Source organism: Solanum dulcamara, chromosome 5 (assembly GCF_947179165.1).
Source record: "Solanum dulcamara chromosome 5, daSolDulc1.2, whole genome shotgun sequence".
Taxonomy (NCBI): domain Eukaryota; kingdom Viridiplantae; phylum Streptophyta; class Magnoliopsida; order Solanales; family Solanaceae; genus Solanum; species Solanum dulcamara.
This window is the reverse complement of record NC_077241.1, coordinates 75,212,425-75,229,031: the sequence shown is the minus strand read 5'-3', so window position 1 is coordinate 75,229,031 and position 16,607 is coordinate 75,212,425. Positions and strand designations below refer to the sequence as shown.

Here is a 16,607-nt window from a genome sequence, read left to right as displayed (position 1 = left end):
AAATATGGCGAGAAGTTGGTTAGCTACCTCTCATTTTGTTCTAGGATTCTTCTTCTTTGTAGGTCGTTTGTGGCATGCAAGAAGGGCTCGTGTAGCTGTAGCAGGTGAATACATAATTAAAATATTTTTCATACAAATATATTATAAATATTATGTGTGAATTTAAAAATATTTTGATACTATTTAAATTAATTTTAAATTTAAATATTTTTTAATTATTTTTAAAAGAGAAAAAAAGGAGAAAAATGGAAAAAAAAAAAGAGAACAAGGAAAAACATGCGCACAAAGAGAGAGAGAAAACAGGGGGAAAAAAGAGAATAAGAAACAGAACTCAAAGATAGAGGGTGAAAAATGAAAGGCAAAAAAAAAAAGGAGAAACAAGCGCGGAGAGAGAGAGAGGGGGTATGTAATGGGGTAATTTTAGTTATTAATTAAGTAAAATATTCTATAAATTGTAATTAAAAAATATCATAAAAAGGGATAATTATTAATCTAAAAAGAGTTCATTTATGTAATTTTTCCTATATACTATTTAATTTAGAGAAAAGTAAGTCAATGCCCATAAAAACAAAATAATTATAGACAAATATCACTTTACAATTCATACCCTCCAAAATATGTGACCCGCGACCATGATACCATCGCAAGATCAATATAAAAATATGGTTTCATTGGAGTTTGTTTCAATCCGTAATGATACCACCAGGGTATATTTATATATTGTCATGATATCATTGATGTCTACTTCAATCTTTCAGCGACATCTCCATGATACCATCATATATTGACATGATATCATTAATGATTGTTTCATATAATCAGTAACACTCATCAAATCATAAATGATACCATCACAATATGTGAATATCAATGATGCCAGCACATAATATCATATATAATGGCATGATATCATTAACTAATGAGTAGTCATTCAAGTATATATCATATACTGACATGATACTATCACAAATATTGAATGATACCATCATAGTATATATATATATATACTGTGATGGTGTCATAAAAGATTTTCTAAGTCATTCAATATTATATAAATAATACTACTACAATATATTCGTATATTATCGTGATATTGAAAATCCTTAATGAAACATTTTTAAAATCCTCAATGATACCATAACAATATATTGCATATGTTATGGTATCATTAAGGAATTAGACATTTAGAGAAAATTGCACAAATATTGAATAATATCATCATAATATATATCAGTGTTTTAAAAGACGGAGGTGTAAGTGAGGCGTTTTATGCAGTATGGGGCCCGACGTAAGACTCGAGACACGGGGCGTTAGTCTCATGGATCTAACGGGCGTACATCTCATGTATATTCAAGTTTATAATTTTATTACTTAGAAAATAAGCAAACGTGAAACTTTCAAAGATTTTACAAATAAATTTTAATAAATAACCAATAATATAGAAAAAAATATCATAATAATTATTTTAGAAAGGTATTCATAATTAATAACACAGAAAAAAGTATTATATTTACTATTTTAGAAAGGAAACAACTAACAACACACAAAAAAATGATAATAGCCAAAATAATCTTTAAGATAAAATTATCATTCATCCTCATATTTACTAGTTTTTGTCACCTTCAATTAATATTTGCACTAATTACTGTTTATATATTTTAAAGAAGAAGAAAGATAAAAAGTGTAAGAGTAATGACAAAAAATGAATAAAGTTGTCTCAAGAACACAGTGCCATAACTATCAATTTTCGACATGATTATCTAAAAAATTATTTATAGCAATGTCATTTTTGATATTATTTTATTTATACATTTAGAATAAATCACTACAACCTGAAAAAATATAATAACATAAAATATAAATATCTTTACATCAATAATAATAAAAATATGATTTAAAGCAAAAATGGATTAAAAATCAAAAAAAAAATAATGTCTAAGGTATACGTTTTTACACCCAGGACTTACATTTTTATGTCTGAGGCTTACCCCCTATGGATATACACCTTCAATTTGCGCCCTAGAGCGTTTTTAATACGCCCCGCCCGGGTCTCGACCCGAAAATATTTTTTAAAACACTGATATGTATATATATATTGTGATAATATCATAAACGTGAATTGGGCTAGATTAAAAGGATATCTTAGGAATATATTTAGAGCAAAGGGGATATTTCGTGAAATTACTTTAGGATGGGACAATTTCAGATAATTACTTTCAGTCTAGGTCTAATTTATGTAAGTTTCACTTTAATTTAATATAGCTATAGTTAGAAAATATTACTTCTAGCCACTAACATTTAATACTATTTACGTGAGGCCACTTCCGATTTTGTATACCCAAAATATATTATCACATTTTCGATTTCCTCCAATCACTACTAAAAAATTGTGAAAAAACAACGCAAAAAAGCGACGAACTGCGTCGCCCCTAATCATAAATAAAAAAACAATGGACTCTGTCATTTTATTTTTTGCAAGAAAAACTAATTTTCACTCTTCACACAAATCACTTTTTATTGCTCAATGGTAATTAAATAGAATTTTATCAGAAATAACATCTTTTAGCCCATAAATATAAAAGTATTTATACATTAATTTATAATATTATATTGAATATATTATTGATTAAATAGGATTTCGATCCCTTTTTAATTGTTTGTTTGATAGAGGGCCTACGTCCAATAATCAAACAAAATCAACATCCCATCATAAATAGCTTTCTTGTTTCTTTTGAATAAAGGATCAATTTTATACAAGTTAGGAGTTTTTGTCTCAATGACCCTTTTGCGTGCCAAAGTTCCCCCCATTCTCCAACGTTCAAAAAAAAAAACCTGACTTTTAAATTCGAAGGGCCCATTTCCATGAATATTAAAAAATAAAGGAATAATAACACTTTTGGTCCCCGTTGATAAATTCTTATTTCAATGTTTGTGATATTTGATCTTGATTAATTCAAACGTATACTTTTGATTGCTTTGGTTATGAATATTCATGAATTTTCATAAGTACCAATATTAATCCCACCACTTGGTTATCCATGTAATATGTTGAACTTGTATCGTTACTTCATATTTAATAGTAATAATATTGCACTAAAAATAGTTTAAAGACGGATAAAAAACACATATTTTAATTCATTGAAAGTTAAATATATTTTGATGAATATCACAAGGAACTATTATACTGCTTTATCTATTCCTTTTTTACTTGTCACAATTTATGTTTTGAGAATTAAACTATATAAACTTTTATCAACATTTTTTAAGATTTATTTTCATCATATTGATATGAAAAAAATATATAATATATAGCATTTTTAATATAATTTTTGAATATCTAAATATTAATTTTAAGATATTGAATCAATCTATTCTTAAATTGATTTTCAAAAAGTAAAACGTGACAATTATTTTGAAACGGAAGAAATAATATTTAAGAGATCAAAAATATTATTTTTCCTAAAAATAGAAATAACACAAAAAATTAAAAAAATTACTGGTCTTCACATAGTAGTGACAGCAACTACTACTACTATATATAAGTACAAAATTGTATAGGCCATGCTAGGACCATTTTTTTCCTTCATGCACACCACCATTGCTATTAAAACTATGTTTCCCTCACATGCTGCCTAATAAAAATGACCGTTTCAACGTTTTATTTATCCCTAAACTCAGAATGATTAATAGCAAAATAATTTGTGCCATAACTTCCTACGCAATCACGTTTATTTAAGATATAATATAATATATATATATCTTTGACTTGATTTCATCTGATAACTAAACATTTCAATTCAAACTGAAAATGTGTATCTAGACACCTCAACTCATCTTCATAGTTTGTTAGTTGAACCCTCCACGACTTACACGAAATGATCATCCACATCACCACCTCCTAATTATTTATATGTAACCTCATCGTCGGGTGCCTAGATGTACTTTAACTGTCAAGGTGATTCAATAAATTTACTGTCAAAAGGTAATATTTACTTTGTCTATAGTTTTATTGAAGTAATTATTTTCTGTATATCTTTAAACCTTATTTGTTTTAAATGGTGAGTTTATTATGATTTTATGATTATTTCACTCGAAAAGAAAAGAAAAGAAAAAAAAAACATTTATATATTTTGAGAGTTGCAGGATTAACAACATGCATATCTGGTATAGTTGATTCTGAGTCTTTGACTGGTAGGTAGCACCGTAGCAGCCATTTCTATGAGTTTATAACAGAAAATTAAAGACTTGAATAAGCCTATATTGCCATACCCCAAAGTGATTCAATTATCTTTTTTGGAGGCTAAATTTATTAAATAGTTATCCAATGTACTATATATTAAAGTGTGAAAATTAAAATTCAAAACTAACTACTCCCAATTATTTATAGAACAATAATTTTATAAATAAGGTGTTGTGCACAGTCTTACTCTTATCTTGAAAAAGTAAATTTGTCCAACTTACTCTAATGTTTGTGCCATTGTATCTTATTGGTTTGTCCCAATAAGAATAATATATTATTGCAATAGTTTAACTTTAAACTTCTTATTTTATTCTTAATGAACAACTTTTATAGTCAAAAAATATTATGATAGGTTCAAAATACAAGTTTTAAAAGTTATAATATATCACACAAATGTTATAAAAGCTACATTTAAAAAAAATAATCTTTAAATTCCATATCAAATTGTATCATATAAATTGAGATAGAAAATATAAATACAAATATGATATAGTGATCAATGAAGTGATTAAGAATCATGAAGTCTCTCGAATTTAAGTCATAGCAAAAGTAAAAATATTTATATAAATTTCTTTCATTTGTGTAAATCTTGACAAACAAAATTACCCCGACCCATCAAAGGGAAAACACCCCTAAAGTCTCTTTTTCTCATTTGCTTTTTTAAAATAGTGTTACTTTTGACTGCTAATTAATCAGCACACAGAAATCTAAGTTACAAATGATGAGAACAAATATAAGAGTCCAAGCTCTTGACTTTTGAGCAAAATGCTCACACATTTTACAAATTATTTATTTATACATTAACATATCGAACATAGAAAATATGACCGTTGCAGGTTCCAAATTCCCCACACATTTATATATAGACTTCATTCACTCTTTAACATTCTTCTCTACTTCCTCAAATATTCTCTCTCAGTTCATCACATTGTTTCTGAAATCATTTAAATATACTATTTTAATTTAATTTAATTAATGGCTGTTTTCATTAATTCTTATTTTACTTTCACTATTTTCTTCCTAAATTACTTGTTTCTTTTCTTATTTTTTCATGCAGATTCAGCTAGAAGTACTACTGCATCGCCTTCAAATTCAATTAAAAATCGCCCCCCAAAATGGGTCGGGCCATTGGGCACCCGCCATATCTCCGTTAACATTCACGGTTTCGGAGATTACCAATCAGTTCAAGCTGCAGTAGACTCAATTCCTCAAGACAACAAAATGAATGTCATTATTGATATTTGCCCCGGTTACTACATGTAAGAGTTTTATCGACGGTGTTTAAGTTATATACACCGTTATATGCATATATATATATAGCTTAAATCTTTTTAAACACACTTAAATTCAGAAAATATAATTATTTTCCTTAATCTTAATTATTTACCATGTGCAGGTAGTATCTATATCTATATATATATATATATATATATATATATATATATATATATAAAATACTAATGGAAGTGACATTTATTTTTATTTGTCCAAGTAGGTGGTTCACATTGTTTCGTACATTTTCATTTATTGACCTTTATCTTTCTATAAGTCACGGGTGTCTCTTACTTCCTCATCTAATTTTTTTTTGTCCATAATAAATTTTGCACTTTCTCTTAATAAATAATAAAGTATATATTTTACTACAATACACATTATAATTAGTGTATAATCTCAATGAACTTGAAAAAATGAGTAGTTGATGGTTAGAATAAACTAAAAAGAAAAATGACTTTCTCTTTATATGCTAAAGTGGATAAGATAAAACAAAAGTATAATTGATAAGTAAAAATATCAGAATTTATATTGTAAAGTGAATATTTGAATTCCATGCGCAGTTTAGAATAAATCTTATATATATTTATATATTTATAAATCATCATAATCATAATCTTATATACATTTATACAGGTGTCTCTTGCTTTATCTGTCCTAAATTATATGGCACAATCTGACGAAATACAAAGTTTAAGAAAAAAAATATTTTTAAAATTTGTGGTCTAAAAAAAATATGTCGTATAATGTTGTTTTATTTTTTAATGGTGGTGCAGTGAGAAAGTGGTGGTGCCAGAAACAAAGCCATACATAACGTTTCAAGGAGCAGGTAGAGACGTAACAGTAATAGAATGGCATGATAGAGCAAGTGACAAAGGAGCAAATGGACAACAACTCCGTACATACCAAACAGCTTCTGTTACAGTTTATGCTAGTTATTTTTCAGCTAGAAATATTAGCTTCAAAGTAAGTATAGTATATTTGTGTATATGATAAGTCATTTTCTTATATCTGTCATTTTTTGTTCCTTTCTTTCTGGCAAAATTTTAAAGTTGGACGTTACGTTATGTTACTGTAACTTTGTCTGTGTAGCCAGCACAATATAATGGGTTTTAAAGACCGTTAAAGATAAGAGATAGAAGGAGGGAGAAGGGGCATTAATTTTGCATGTGTGTGGCCAAAGTTAGAAAAATACAGCACTAGATAATGCATGATAGAGAATAATATCATAAATTTAGTGATGCCTCAGTTGGTTTGGAGATCCGTGATTGATCCCACTAATGTTTTTTGAGTCGAGCCTATCATATAGGGGTTGCTATTGGTGTTTACATTCCATGTGTGTTTACATTTCATGTGTGGTTTGCAGGCTATTACACAATGAGGGTTTACCTAGTGTGCACAGAGTGCTCACCGGAAGGACAGAGGCTGTGACAGAGATTGTAGCGGTTGCGAATTATCCTGGGTTCAAAAAAAAATATCATAATTTTTTTGCACCAATGGGAGAAGGCATTTAAGTTTGATCAGTATTAATTTGACACATTTCTTTTAAAAAAAAAAACTATAACAACATATATACTCACTAAAATATAACTGTAGTTTTGTAATATTATACATAGGAATTATCCGTCTTAATTTATGTAACGATATTTGAAGTATAATAAGAAGAATAAACTAAAACTTTTAGAAAAGTATTTGGCTATACATCAGCTGACTAAAGATACCATGCAAATTTCAAAATATATATATATATATGTGTCGATCTTCTGTTTAGAGAAATTAAAAGGAAAAAGATATCGTAAATTGATAATTATTTTATAGTGTTTTTTGTTTTATATATATATTTTCGAGAATAGTTGAAAAACTCAACACAATTAAGAAAGCCTTATAATCTTCCGTTATTAGTTTACAAATTCGAATTTAACTTTTGTACATAACAGTATATTCCTGCATTTTTATACTATTAGGTTATCTGAAAAATAACATAAATAATTTGCCATAATACATTAAATAAATTGCCCTGATAATGTGATAATTAGATAAATCCTTCATTATCATGACATCTTTACTCGCTTTTTCTTACTCAAGATTTGAGTATTATGGTCTTGAGCATCGGAATTTACTAACATTAATAAAAAAATTAATATGTCTGAGTCAAAACTATTGAATTCAGATTAACTCATAAATTATGCCCGTATACAAATTAAATATGCAACCACAATATTAATTAAAAGTTGTCACAAAAAGTGTCTTATTATTATTTTTTGTAGAACACAGCACCAGCACCATTGCCAGGGATGCAAGGATGGCAAGCAGTGGCGTTTCGGATCTCCGGCGACAAGGCTTACTTCTCCGGCTGTGGATTCTACGGCGCACAAGACACTCTCTGTGACGACGCCGGCCGCCATTACTTCAAAGAATGTTACATTGAGGGTTCTATTGACTTCATTTTTGGCAACGGTCGCTCTATGTATAAGGTACGTACGCATCCACTTTGTTGTTTTCTCGTTGTTATCAGTAGCGGAATCACTAAAATGTAACAAAATAAACATATTAAGACGTATAATTATAACTTTATATATATATAATGTAATTTTTGTTGCGAAAGAAGTTTGGATGAACTCTTGAACTCCGCTCCTGCTTATTGTATAATATCAAATCGTTCTTACCATGTGAGTTACCTTTTTAAATTGTAAAATTTCCATTAAAGAATTCAAAATATGAAAAAATAAACACAAAGAATTTCAAGGAATTCTAATATATACTCCCTCCGTTTCTTTTTAGTTGTCATGTTGGAATTTTCGAGAGTCAATTGACTAACTTTCAAAGTTAAATTAGATTATATTAATTAAATATTTTTAAATAAAAATTTTGATATTCAAAAATTATATAAAAAGTACTATAAATTATAAATTTTTTAATATCATCAATATGATGAATAAATACATCTTAGAATTTTAGTCAAACTTCATATCATTTGACTCCAAAAACAAAAAACGAAAATAACGAAAAAGGAACAGAGGAGTGTGTGTTAAATATACGTATAACTTTTCCACGAAGGAAACTTAATATTGCTCCCACGTCCGGCTCCGCCCCCGAGTAAAGCAATTTGTTTTAAAATATTTGGATGCATTGAAAAAGATGAGGAAGAACAAGATAATAGTACTAATAGTACAAGAAATTTTTCAAAAAAGTGAGATAATTGCGCAGATTTGCTAAAGCTGGAAATCTTTGTCTGGTCTTGATGTCTGTAGCTAGAAAAAAAGGAGGATTACTTTTTTCCATTATTTAAATGTTCACGCCTAATTAGAAACTAGTGTATTATATATAGTATACTTTAATTCTGCGTGCTTCTGCAATAAAACAATATATGATATTAATTAGTATTATTTACGTCAAAAAAAATAATTGTATGAGTAGTACTACTTAGCTAGTTAGCTAGTAGGGCACCGAGTGCTAATGTCAACATGTCAGTCAAAAATTTCACTTTTCTATATTTAAAATTACAAGATTAAAATTTTTTTTTGATATAGTTAACATATTTTTAATTTTAAATCATAAAATTTAAAAGTTTTTTTCTCTTAAAATTCGTGTCAAATCAAAATAAGACAAATACATTGAAACATATGAAGTAGAATATAGAATAAAATATCATAATCACTTCTTGTTAATATTAAGACAAACAAATTAAAATATATGAAGTAGAATATAGAATAAAATGTCATAATCACTTCTTGTTAATAATTACAGTATTATTTCATTTCACTGTTATAGTCACTTTTTTCACTAAAACTAATACTGACAAGTGACAATAATCTATTCATAATTTTTATATATTCATTAATTCTTATTAACTGTCCAAATTATTGTTTGTGTTGGCGCAGGACTGTGAGTTACATTCAATAGCCAGCAGATTTGGGTCCATTGCAGCCCAAGATAGAAAATCCCCTGATGAGAAGACTGGATTTGCATTCTTGGGCTGTAGGGTCACTGGATCAGGCCCACTTTATGTGGGCCGTGCTATGGGCCAATACTCCAGAATTGTCTATTCCTACACCTACTTTGATGATGTTGTGGCCCATGGAGGATGGGATGATTGGGACCACATCAGCAACAAGAACAAGTAAGACCCTTCTTCAAAATAGTTTTTTTTTTTATAAAAAAATTAGCATCAAAACCATCATTATTGCAAGCAGGGGTGTACATGGACCGGGTTGGTTCAGATTTTTTACAAATTAAACCAAACTATTTATGTCGGATTATTAAATCTATAAATCAAACCAAACCAATAAAAGTCGGGTTTTTCGATATCAATTTTTCTCGGGTTTTTTCGGGTTTCTCAATTTTTTCATAGTATCTAATAAAAAGCACAGAGCAGTGCTTCTTAAAAAGAGTTCTAGTACAAAATATCAACATATAAGATGGAGGCAGAACACTATTTGAAGTTTTAACTTTATAATATAACTTTATAAGATAGGCTTTTTTTGTATATTATTTAGTTTTTTTATGTATAACATAATTTAAAAGTAGTATATCCATAATCGGGTGGTTTGAGTTCGGTTTGACTTTTTTTAGTTAAAATCAAACCAACCCTATAATGGTCGGGTTTTTTTTCAAACACCAAACCAAGTTAAACCAAACCACTAGTCGGTTTTTTTTTTCCGATTTGGTTCAGTTTGTCGGTTTGGTGCGGTTTATCAGTTTGCCTTGTACAGCACTAGTTGCAAGTTTGAAGTGAGTCTTGAATATTGAATATGAAAATTGAGTTTAAATCAAGTGCTATGGATTTATGGAACCCGACTTTACTGGTTTAAAGTTGAAAAATAAATTTCATGTGAATTGCATACTGAACTTTTGGGATAAATGTTTCGGGACTAATAATCTAAGAAGAAAGGAGGGGGAAGTACAAATCCACCAAATATACTATTCTTAGAAAGCGAATGAATCATTTTTTCAAAATTTTATTTTATTTTAAGGCTTCATCGACGAAAGAACGAATCAAAAAATAATGAATTTGATGAAACTATTTATTGCGACTTCATTCATGAATTATTTTTTTTAAGTGGCTTTACTTGCTAAGTTTTTTAAATGGTGATCTCAAGATCAACTATTCGTGCACTTTCCTCTTTTCAAGCAAATTGTTTTATGTTTGTGTTCCTTTTTAGGCTTCCAATATATAGGTATATAGTATATAATGTAATTTTTCCCCTTACTTGTATGGATAAGACACGTGTATTTGGTTTGCTCTATTTCTTTATCTCCCTATGAATCGTATGTTAGTAACAATAGGGACATAATTTTTCCAATTCAAATCGATTAAGCATATTGCGCCAATTTTGTACTTATATGTCAATTCCTCTTTCAGGACAGCATTTTTTGGAGTGTACAAATGTTCAGGCCCAGGAGCAGCAGCAGTGAAGGGTGTATCATGGGCCCGTGAACTGGATTACGATACGGCCCACAAGTTTCTAGCCAAGAGCTTTGTTAATGGACGCCATTGGATTGACCCATCAGACGCTTAAACAGTTTTTGGACAGAAGACAATTAATTTTTTTTTCCTCTGTTGTTAATTAATCAATTCTTTAATTCCATTCATTTTGTTTATAAAGTAAGAAAATGATTGTAATGACAGTTATAAAGTAAATGATGATAGTAATCTATTAATACCTTTATCCTTGGGAGGCTCAAAACAAAGTCTGTTTACTTGTGTTTTCTTGTATCGGAATTCCATTTCCGTATCAACGCAAAGTATGCTTAATGGACTCTATGTATGTATTAACAAGTGAAAATCGTCAATGTAATAACAAAATTATACGGAAGAGTCCCCTTTTTTCTAATTCCTAAGATGCAATAGGGCTCATCAGCTCAAGTGAATCAATTTAGACAGTCCATTGTGGCTCGGAGGCAACTAGAGCAACACGTTCGTCATCATCTTATTCCACCATTTTAAGAATCATATGACCATTGTGCACCTAACAGAACATATCCATTCATGGTGGTACTACTGTAAAAAATATTTTATTTGAAGACAGTGATGGTGCAAATACATTCCGTGCTTTTAACCTAACTCAAGCTGAAGTAACCTCCCTTTCACTCGTAGTGTGGAGTGGACTCTAGGGGTCCTAATAATTGAGTTAAAGAAGCAAATTGTATCAATATCAACCGCTTTCTAGATCAAGATGGTTCTGCAACACCGAAGAAATCCAACAAGTAATTAATAATCCTGTATTCACACGAATCGTATAGTTTTAAGATTTCATCCACTAAAAAGGTTATCATATGGGGATTAATGAAAATGGCAGAACGATATTAAGGGATGACATGAGTAATAACATTACAAGTAAAATCCAGGCAAAAATAAATGTTCTATGCAAATTGTGACGAAAGAAAATTAAGGAGCCAGCAGGTCATAGAGACATGGTATTATCTATTACATGATACAGCAGTTCTGTTGGCCCTCCAACATCTCTGGGGATCTGCAAAACCACAGAAAAAAAAATTAGCTCAATATAAAATATCAAACAGTTCTCACATTCCATATTCAAACACTACGGATGATAAAATATACATATAACTTCATGCAAAATCCTAAGCAGGGCTGCACCTTCCTTAACCAAAGAGTCTCGATTTTAAGCCCTGGGTATGAAAAAAATCCTTGGCACGGAGCGCTTTCCCAGAATGAACCCTACGGGGCGCAAATCCGCATTAGTTGGTCTCCATTGTGGGTACTAGACATCGGATGGGAAATCCCACAAAAATAGTAGTTTGGCACATGTTTGTCTAGACAGATTTCTATATTCATTTTCTTTTCATATTGTAAATTTTTTTAACATATGTATCCCCGAGCCACAAAGTTAACTGCTATAATGCTAATCTAATCTTGAACTGTGTCCATTTCCTTACAAGTGAAATAAGGAAAAAGGACGTGACAACTCTAAACTTTAACGTCCAGTGAGTAATCAATATGCAGCTAGCTTGATATGAACAAAATCCTGAAAATATTAGAGGACTTACAGTTGTCCAAGAGAAGATATATCAAAGTCTGGAGCAAGCTCATGAACAATATCATTTGGCGGTTGGCCACACTCTTGCATTTTCTGCATAAGCTCTACAATTTTGTTGAAGTTGCTAGGTTCAGTCTCATAAACTTTGTTCAGATCTCTTATAAATTCATACTGTTTTTTGTAACGTTCATACTCTTCAGTGCTCAACTTAACTTTGTTGTCTTCCAACCATTTAGGATATCTGTCTTCAATTTCTTTCATGGGTTCATGAAGAATTTCCTTTGACAAAAGCTGCTGCATCATGGTCTCAACTATAGACTCCATGTCCTATGAATCCGAGATAAAAAATTATAAATCCACTTCAAGCAAGTGAAAAGCTACAGTATAAGACATGATGCATAATGAGAAATGTGAGAAAAAAGAAGCCTCAAAAATCTCTTCCATGTGACAACAACAAACAAACAACAACATACCCAATGTAATCCCACGGGTGGGGTTTGAGGAGGGTAGAGTGTACGTAGACCTTACCACCTTGGGAGGTAGAGAGGTTTTTGCCGATAGACCCTCGGCTCAAGGAAAAGCAATTCATAGCAGATTGAAAAAGAAATGACAAGGTGGAGAAGCCATGGCAAAATACTATAGAGGCCATGACAAAGCAGTATGAAAAAAGGAGCAATAACTACAACAAAATATTACGATAATTGAAGTACAAGAAACAACAAACAGTAAAAGAAATTGAAGGACAAGAAACTACAAGAGTAATACTATGACTAACTAGTATGTAAGAAAAAGCGAGACAACACTCAACTACCTACTAACGTCTTCCAAGTGACACTCGACCAAGAAACTTAAATGCAAGTCCAAAGCTGTGAAATCCATTCACTGCTAAGAGAGAACTATCTTGACCCCACAGTGCAGCTTCCAGAACATCCAACTTTATTCAGACTAGCACGGATGAAATAAGTGAACTATTTCTCACATTCCATGAATTTTGCCAGTTAGCTTTAAAGCTAAACTTGAATGAGGAGATAGGAACAGTTGTCGGATGTTTTCTGGACATGAAGAGATGCTCTATAATAAAAGGAGCAGACTCTTGCACGGAAGTCAATTTACAATTTTCAGGCTTTATGTTTTGTTTATCATCTATCACCTTTTGGAACATATTGATAAAGAAGTGATTTACGATCTCCAAAATATACTAGTACAATAACTCCAGACAAAGTTGAGCCTAAAATAATGGACACATTCATTAACTTCTACCTTTTTATTTTTATTCATTAAGTGATCAAATTCCCTAGAATCCCTGTGAATGATTAGCAAGAAGAGCGCAGAGAATGTACTGGGCAGGGATGAATACATCAGCAACAGGGTGGAACCCCCCCCCCCCCCCCCCCACACACACACACATTTTTATTATCTCTCCCTGTTACAGTCAAGCTGCATAAGCATACACCGGGACTGAGAATTAATAATTATCTTTGGACCCCCACTGAGAATACTTGTTTATAGGAATGTAAGGAAAGACCTATCTAGAGTTCCAACTTAGGATCTCTTGTATACATGCAGTCTACCAAAGAGTAGAGAATGCATAACATAATTCTCCACCCAAATACACCCAATCTTCAATGAAAACCAGAACCTCCTGGGTGCACCAAAAAATAGAAAAGAGAAGCTATTCCTCAAAAATACAGAATCATTCTCTAATGACTATCCCGTTGAACCTCTCCTATTTATACTGCAGCATAAACTAAAGGATACCTAATCAAAACTAGCTACTGCAGTAATAAACTACAGGATTTCCTGACCTAAGTATTCTGGAAAACAAATGTTTTGTACAACTCATAGGGCTTGGCTATAATTCAGTTTAGTCCTGTCTTAGTAATTGATGCAAGTTTCAATTAATCTCCCAAGAATTCTGAGCCTCCGCCTTCATCTCTCCTACTCATTGTCATCATGTTGTTTCAAGCATCCAACTAGTCCTAAAACTTCAATTCATGTGTACTAAATTAGCATTAGCAGGAGGAAGCAACTAAATTACATAAAGCATTCATGCAAAACCAAAGCTCAACATCCAAATCTGCAACTGGTTTAAAATAGGCAATCCAGCTAGCTATGAACGGAGATTTTAAAGCAAGGGAAGTAGAACCAACTATTTTAAAGTCTATTAAAGGATCACATTTTGGGATTCACCTGATGAGTCTTCAGAAGGATGGCCGTTATTTGATGCTTAGAGTGTTTCGTAGAGAGAGCAGCAATCAAGTGACTTTTACGTTTTCGCATAGATAGTAAAAAGTTCTAAGTAGGCTATCCTAATGCAGAGATCAGTAAATACAATTACTTTTTCTTTAAGCAGTGTTTATATTGTTGAAAACATGATGTTGGGCATTGTTGGCCAAAAAAAACAAAATGAATACAGCAGACAGCACCTTTGGGAATATGTAGAAAGTTTGACACTGCGGTGTAACAATGAAAATTCATATTAATCCATTGCACAAGACTTTGATGCACCAAAACAATCATTTGATAGACACATAAAGAAAAGCTAAATATTCCCAACAAGAAAGACAGTCGAAAAAAGCACAATAGTTTCTCTAACAGTCTAAACTATATCAGTGTATCAACCCAAATCCACTCTAGTGAAACTAAATCAAGAGATAATGATAAATAAACAAAAAAACCGCCATCAAGAAATGAAATGTCATAGCCTCCTTGTGAAGTACTGAAAAAAGGAAGTTGCAACTATGGATCTTCATGAAGAGACATATTTTGCAGTTTCCGTGTTCAAACATATACAGCAAAGAACTAAATTCAGTAAAAACACACACTATTAAGGCATTAACATTGAAGAAGCATAAAGAGAAGATACCTGAGACCCAGAAAGCTCTTCAAACTGCTTCACCCACTCCTCCATCATTGCATCATTCCCCATGTTCTCTACACCGGGTCTTGGCCCGGCCACTGATTCCAATCCTTTAACAGCCTCCCTAGTCTGCTCCCTAAGCTTATCAAGAGCTTCAGCAACATGCGAGTCTTTTGACTCACCTGAAGCCTTTTGCTTCCCCTTTTTCTTAGCATTCCTATCGGGTAACATCATCCCCAACCCTTGAACCTCACCAGGCATAAAAGAACTATCTTTCTTCTCCTCTCCATCTCCACTTCTACAATCAAAAGCAACCCTTTTAAACCCACAGCTCAAAATTCAACCCCATTGGCTTAAAACACAAGTGTGTGTGTGTGTGCGTATATATATATATATGCAAAAAAAGAAAGCAGAAACCTTTGGGAACCAGAAGTGAAATTGAGGCTCTGAAAATCATCCAAAGCACCTGAAAATTTGAAATCAAGAAAAGGGTATAACTTAAATAACCCCATATCCGGAAATCTTAGTAGCTCAATTGGTTAACTATCTAAACTTTCATTTTATTGGTGAGGTTTCGAGGCCGGAGTCCCCATCTTGTAATCCCCTCCCCCATTTCCCCTTCCCCTACACCCAAATTTTACCAAAAAACAATTAAAGACAGATATATGTAGATAAATAGGGAAACGGGTGGCTTTGAATTACCCAATTCAATTCAGTCACAAGTAATTCTAAGGTATGCAATCAAGAAACAGCTAAACGACAGATACATATATATATAGAGAGATAAATGGGGAAAAGGGTGATGATACTTACTGTCAAGGAGTTGGTCTAAATCATCAGAGTGGTCAGTAGCCATGGATTCCTTCAGATTCTCTGGCTGGATAAAGATTGTCTATGTTCTTGTTTTTTAGTCTATTCACCAAAAATATCTATAAAAATCCAATCTTTATGAAACTTTTTTTGAAGAGAAAGATGCAAAAGGGATAGGAACACACGCAAGGTTGGGCTCATAGGAACTGTACGCTATCGTCTTGGGCTTAACCGCCGAGCTTGGCTTTTATTTTCCCGAGGCGTATTAGTTGGTAAATAACCTTTTTATTGCTGTAGTGTAAAAAAAATTGAAAAAATTGCTACTAAATTTTCTTAGATAAATAACATGATTATTTGATAATCCTTCGCGGAATACCATTTGGAATGGATTTTTACATTTAGCGACAAAAGATGTTGGTGTTAA

The 16,607-nt window shown here is 31.4% G+C and overlaps 2 protein-coding genes across 2 annotated transcripts; one reads left to right on the top strand and one right to left on the bottom strand.

Moving 5' to 3' along the window:
- Positions 1-5,143: 5,143 nt before the first annotated feature.
- Positions 5,144-11,181, top strand: LOC129889856 (probable pectinesterase 68). Its single transcript, XM_055965322.1, has 5 exons — positions 5,144-5,499; positions 6,289-6,478; positions 7,780-7,986; positions 9,394-9,632; positions 10,875-11,181. The coding sequence occupies exons 1-5, from the start codon at positions 5,216-5,218 to the stop codon at positions 11,029-11,031; spliced, it is 1,077 nt and encodes a 358-aa protein (XP_055821297.1). The 5' UTR covers positions 5,144-5,215; the 3' UTR covers positions 11,032-11,181.
- Positions 11,182-11,795: 614 nt separating this feature from the next.
- On the bottom strand, positions 11,796-16,435 carry LOC129889855 (peroxisome biogenesis protein 19-1-like). Its single transcript, XM_055965321.1, has 5 exons — positions 16,187-16,435; positions 15,791-15,839; positions 15,380-15,671; positions 12,524-12,840; positions 11,796-11,985 (listed from the first exon to the last, which is right to left on the bottom strand). The coding sequence occupies exons 1-5, from the start codon at positions 16,227-16,229 to the stop codon at positions 11,940-11,942; spliced, it is 747 nt and encodes a 248-aa protein (XP_055821296.1). The 5' UTR covers positions 16,230-16,435; the 3' UTR covers positions 11,796-11,939.
- Positions 16,436-16,607: the final 172 nt, after the last annotated feature.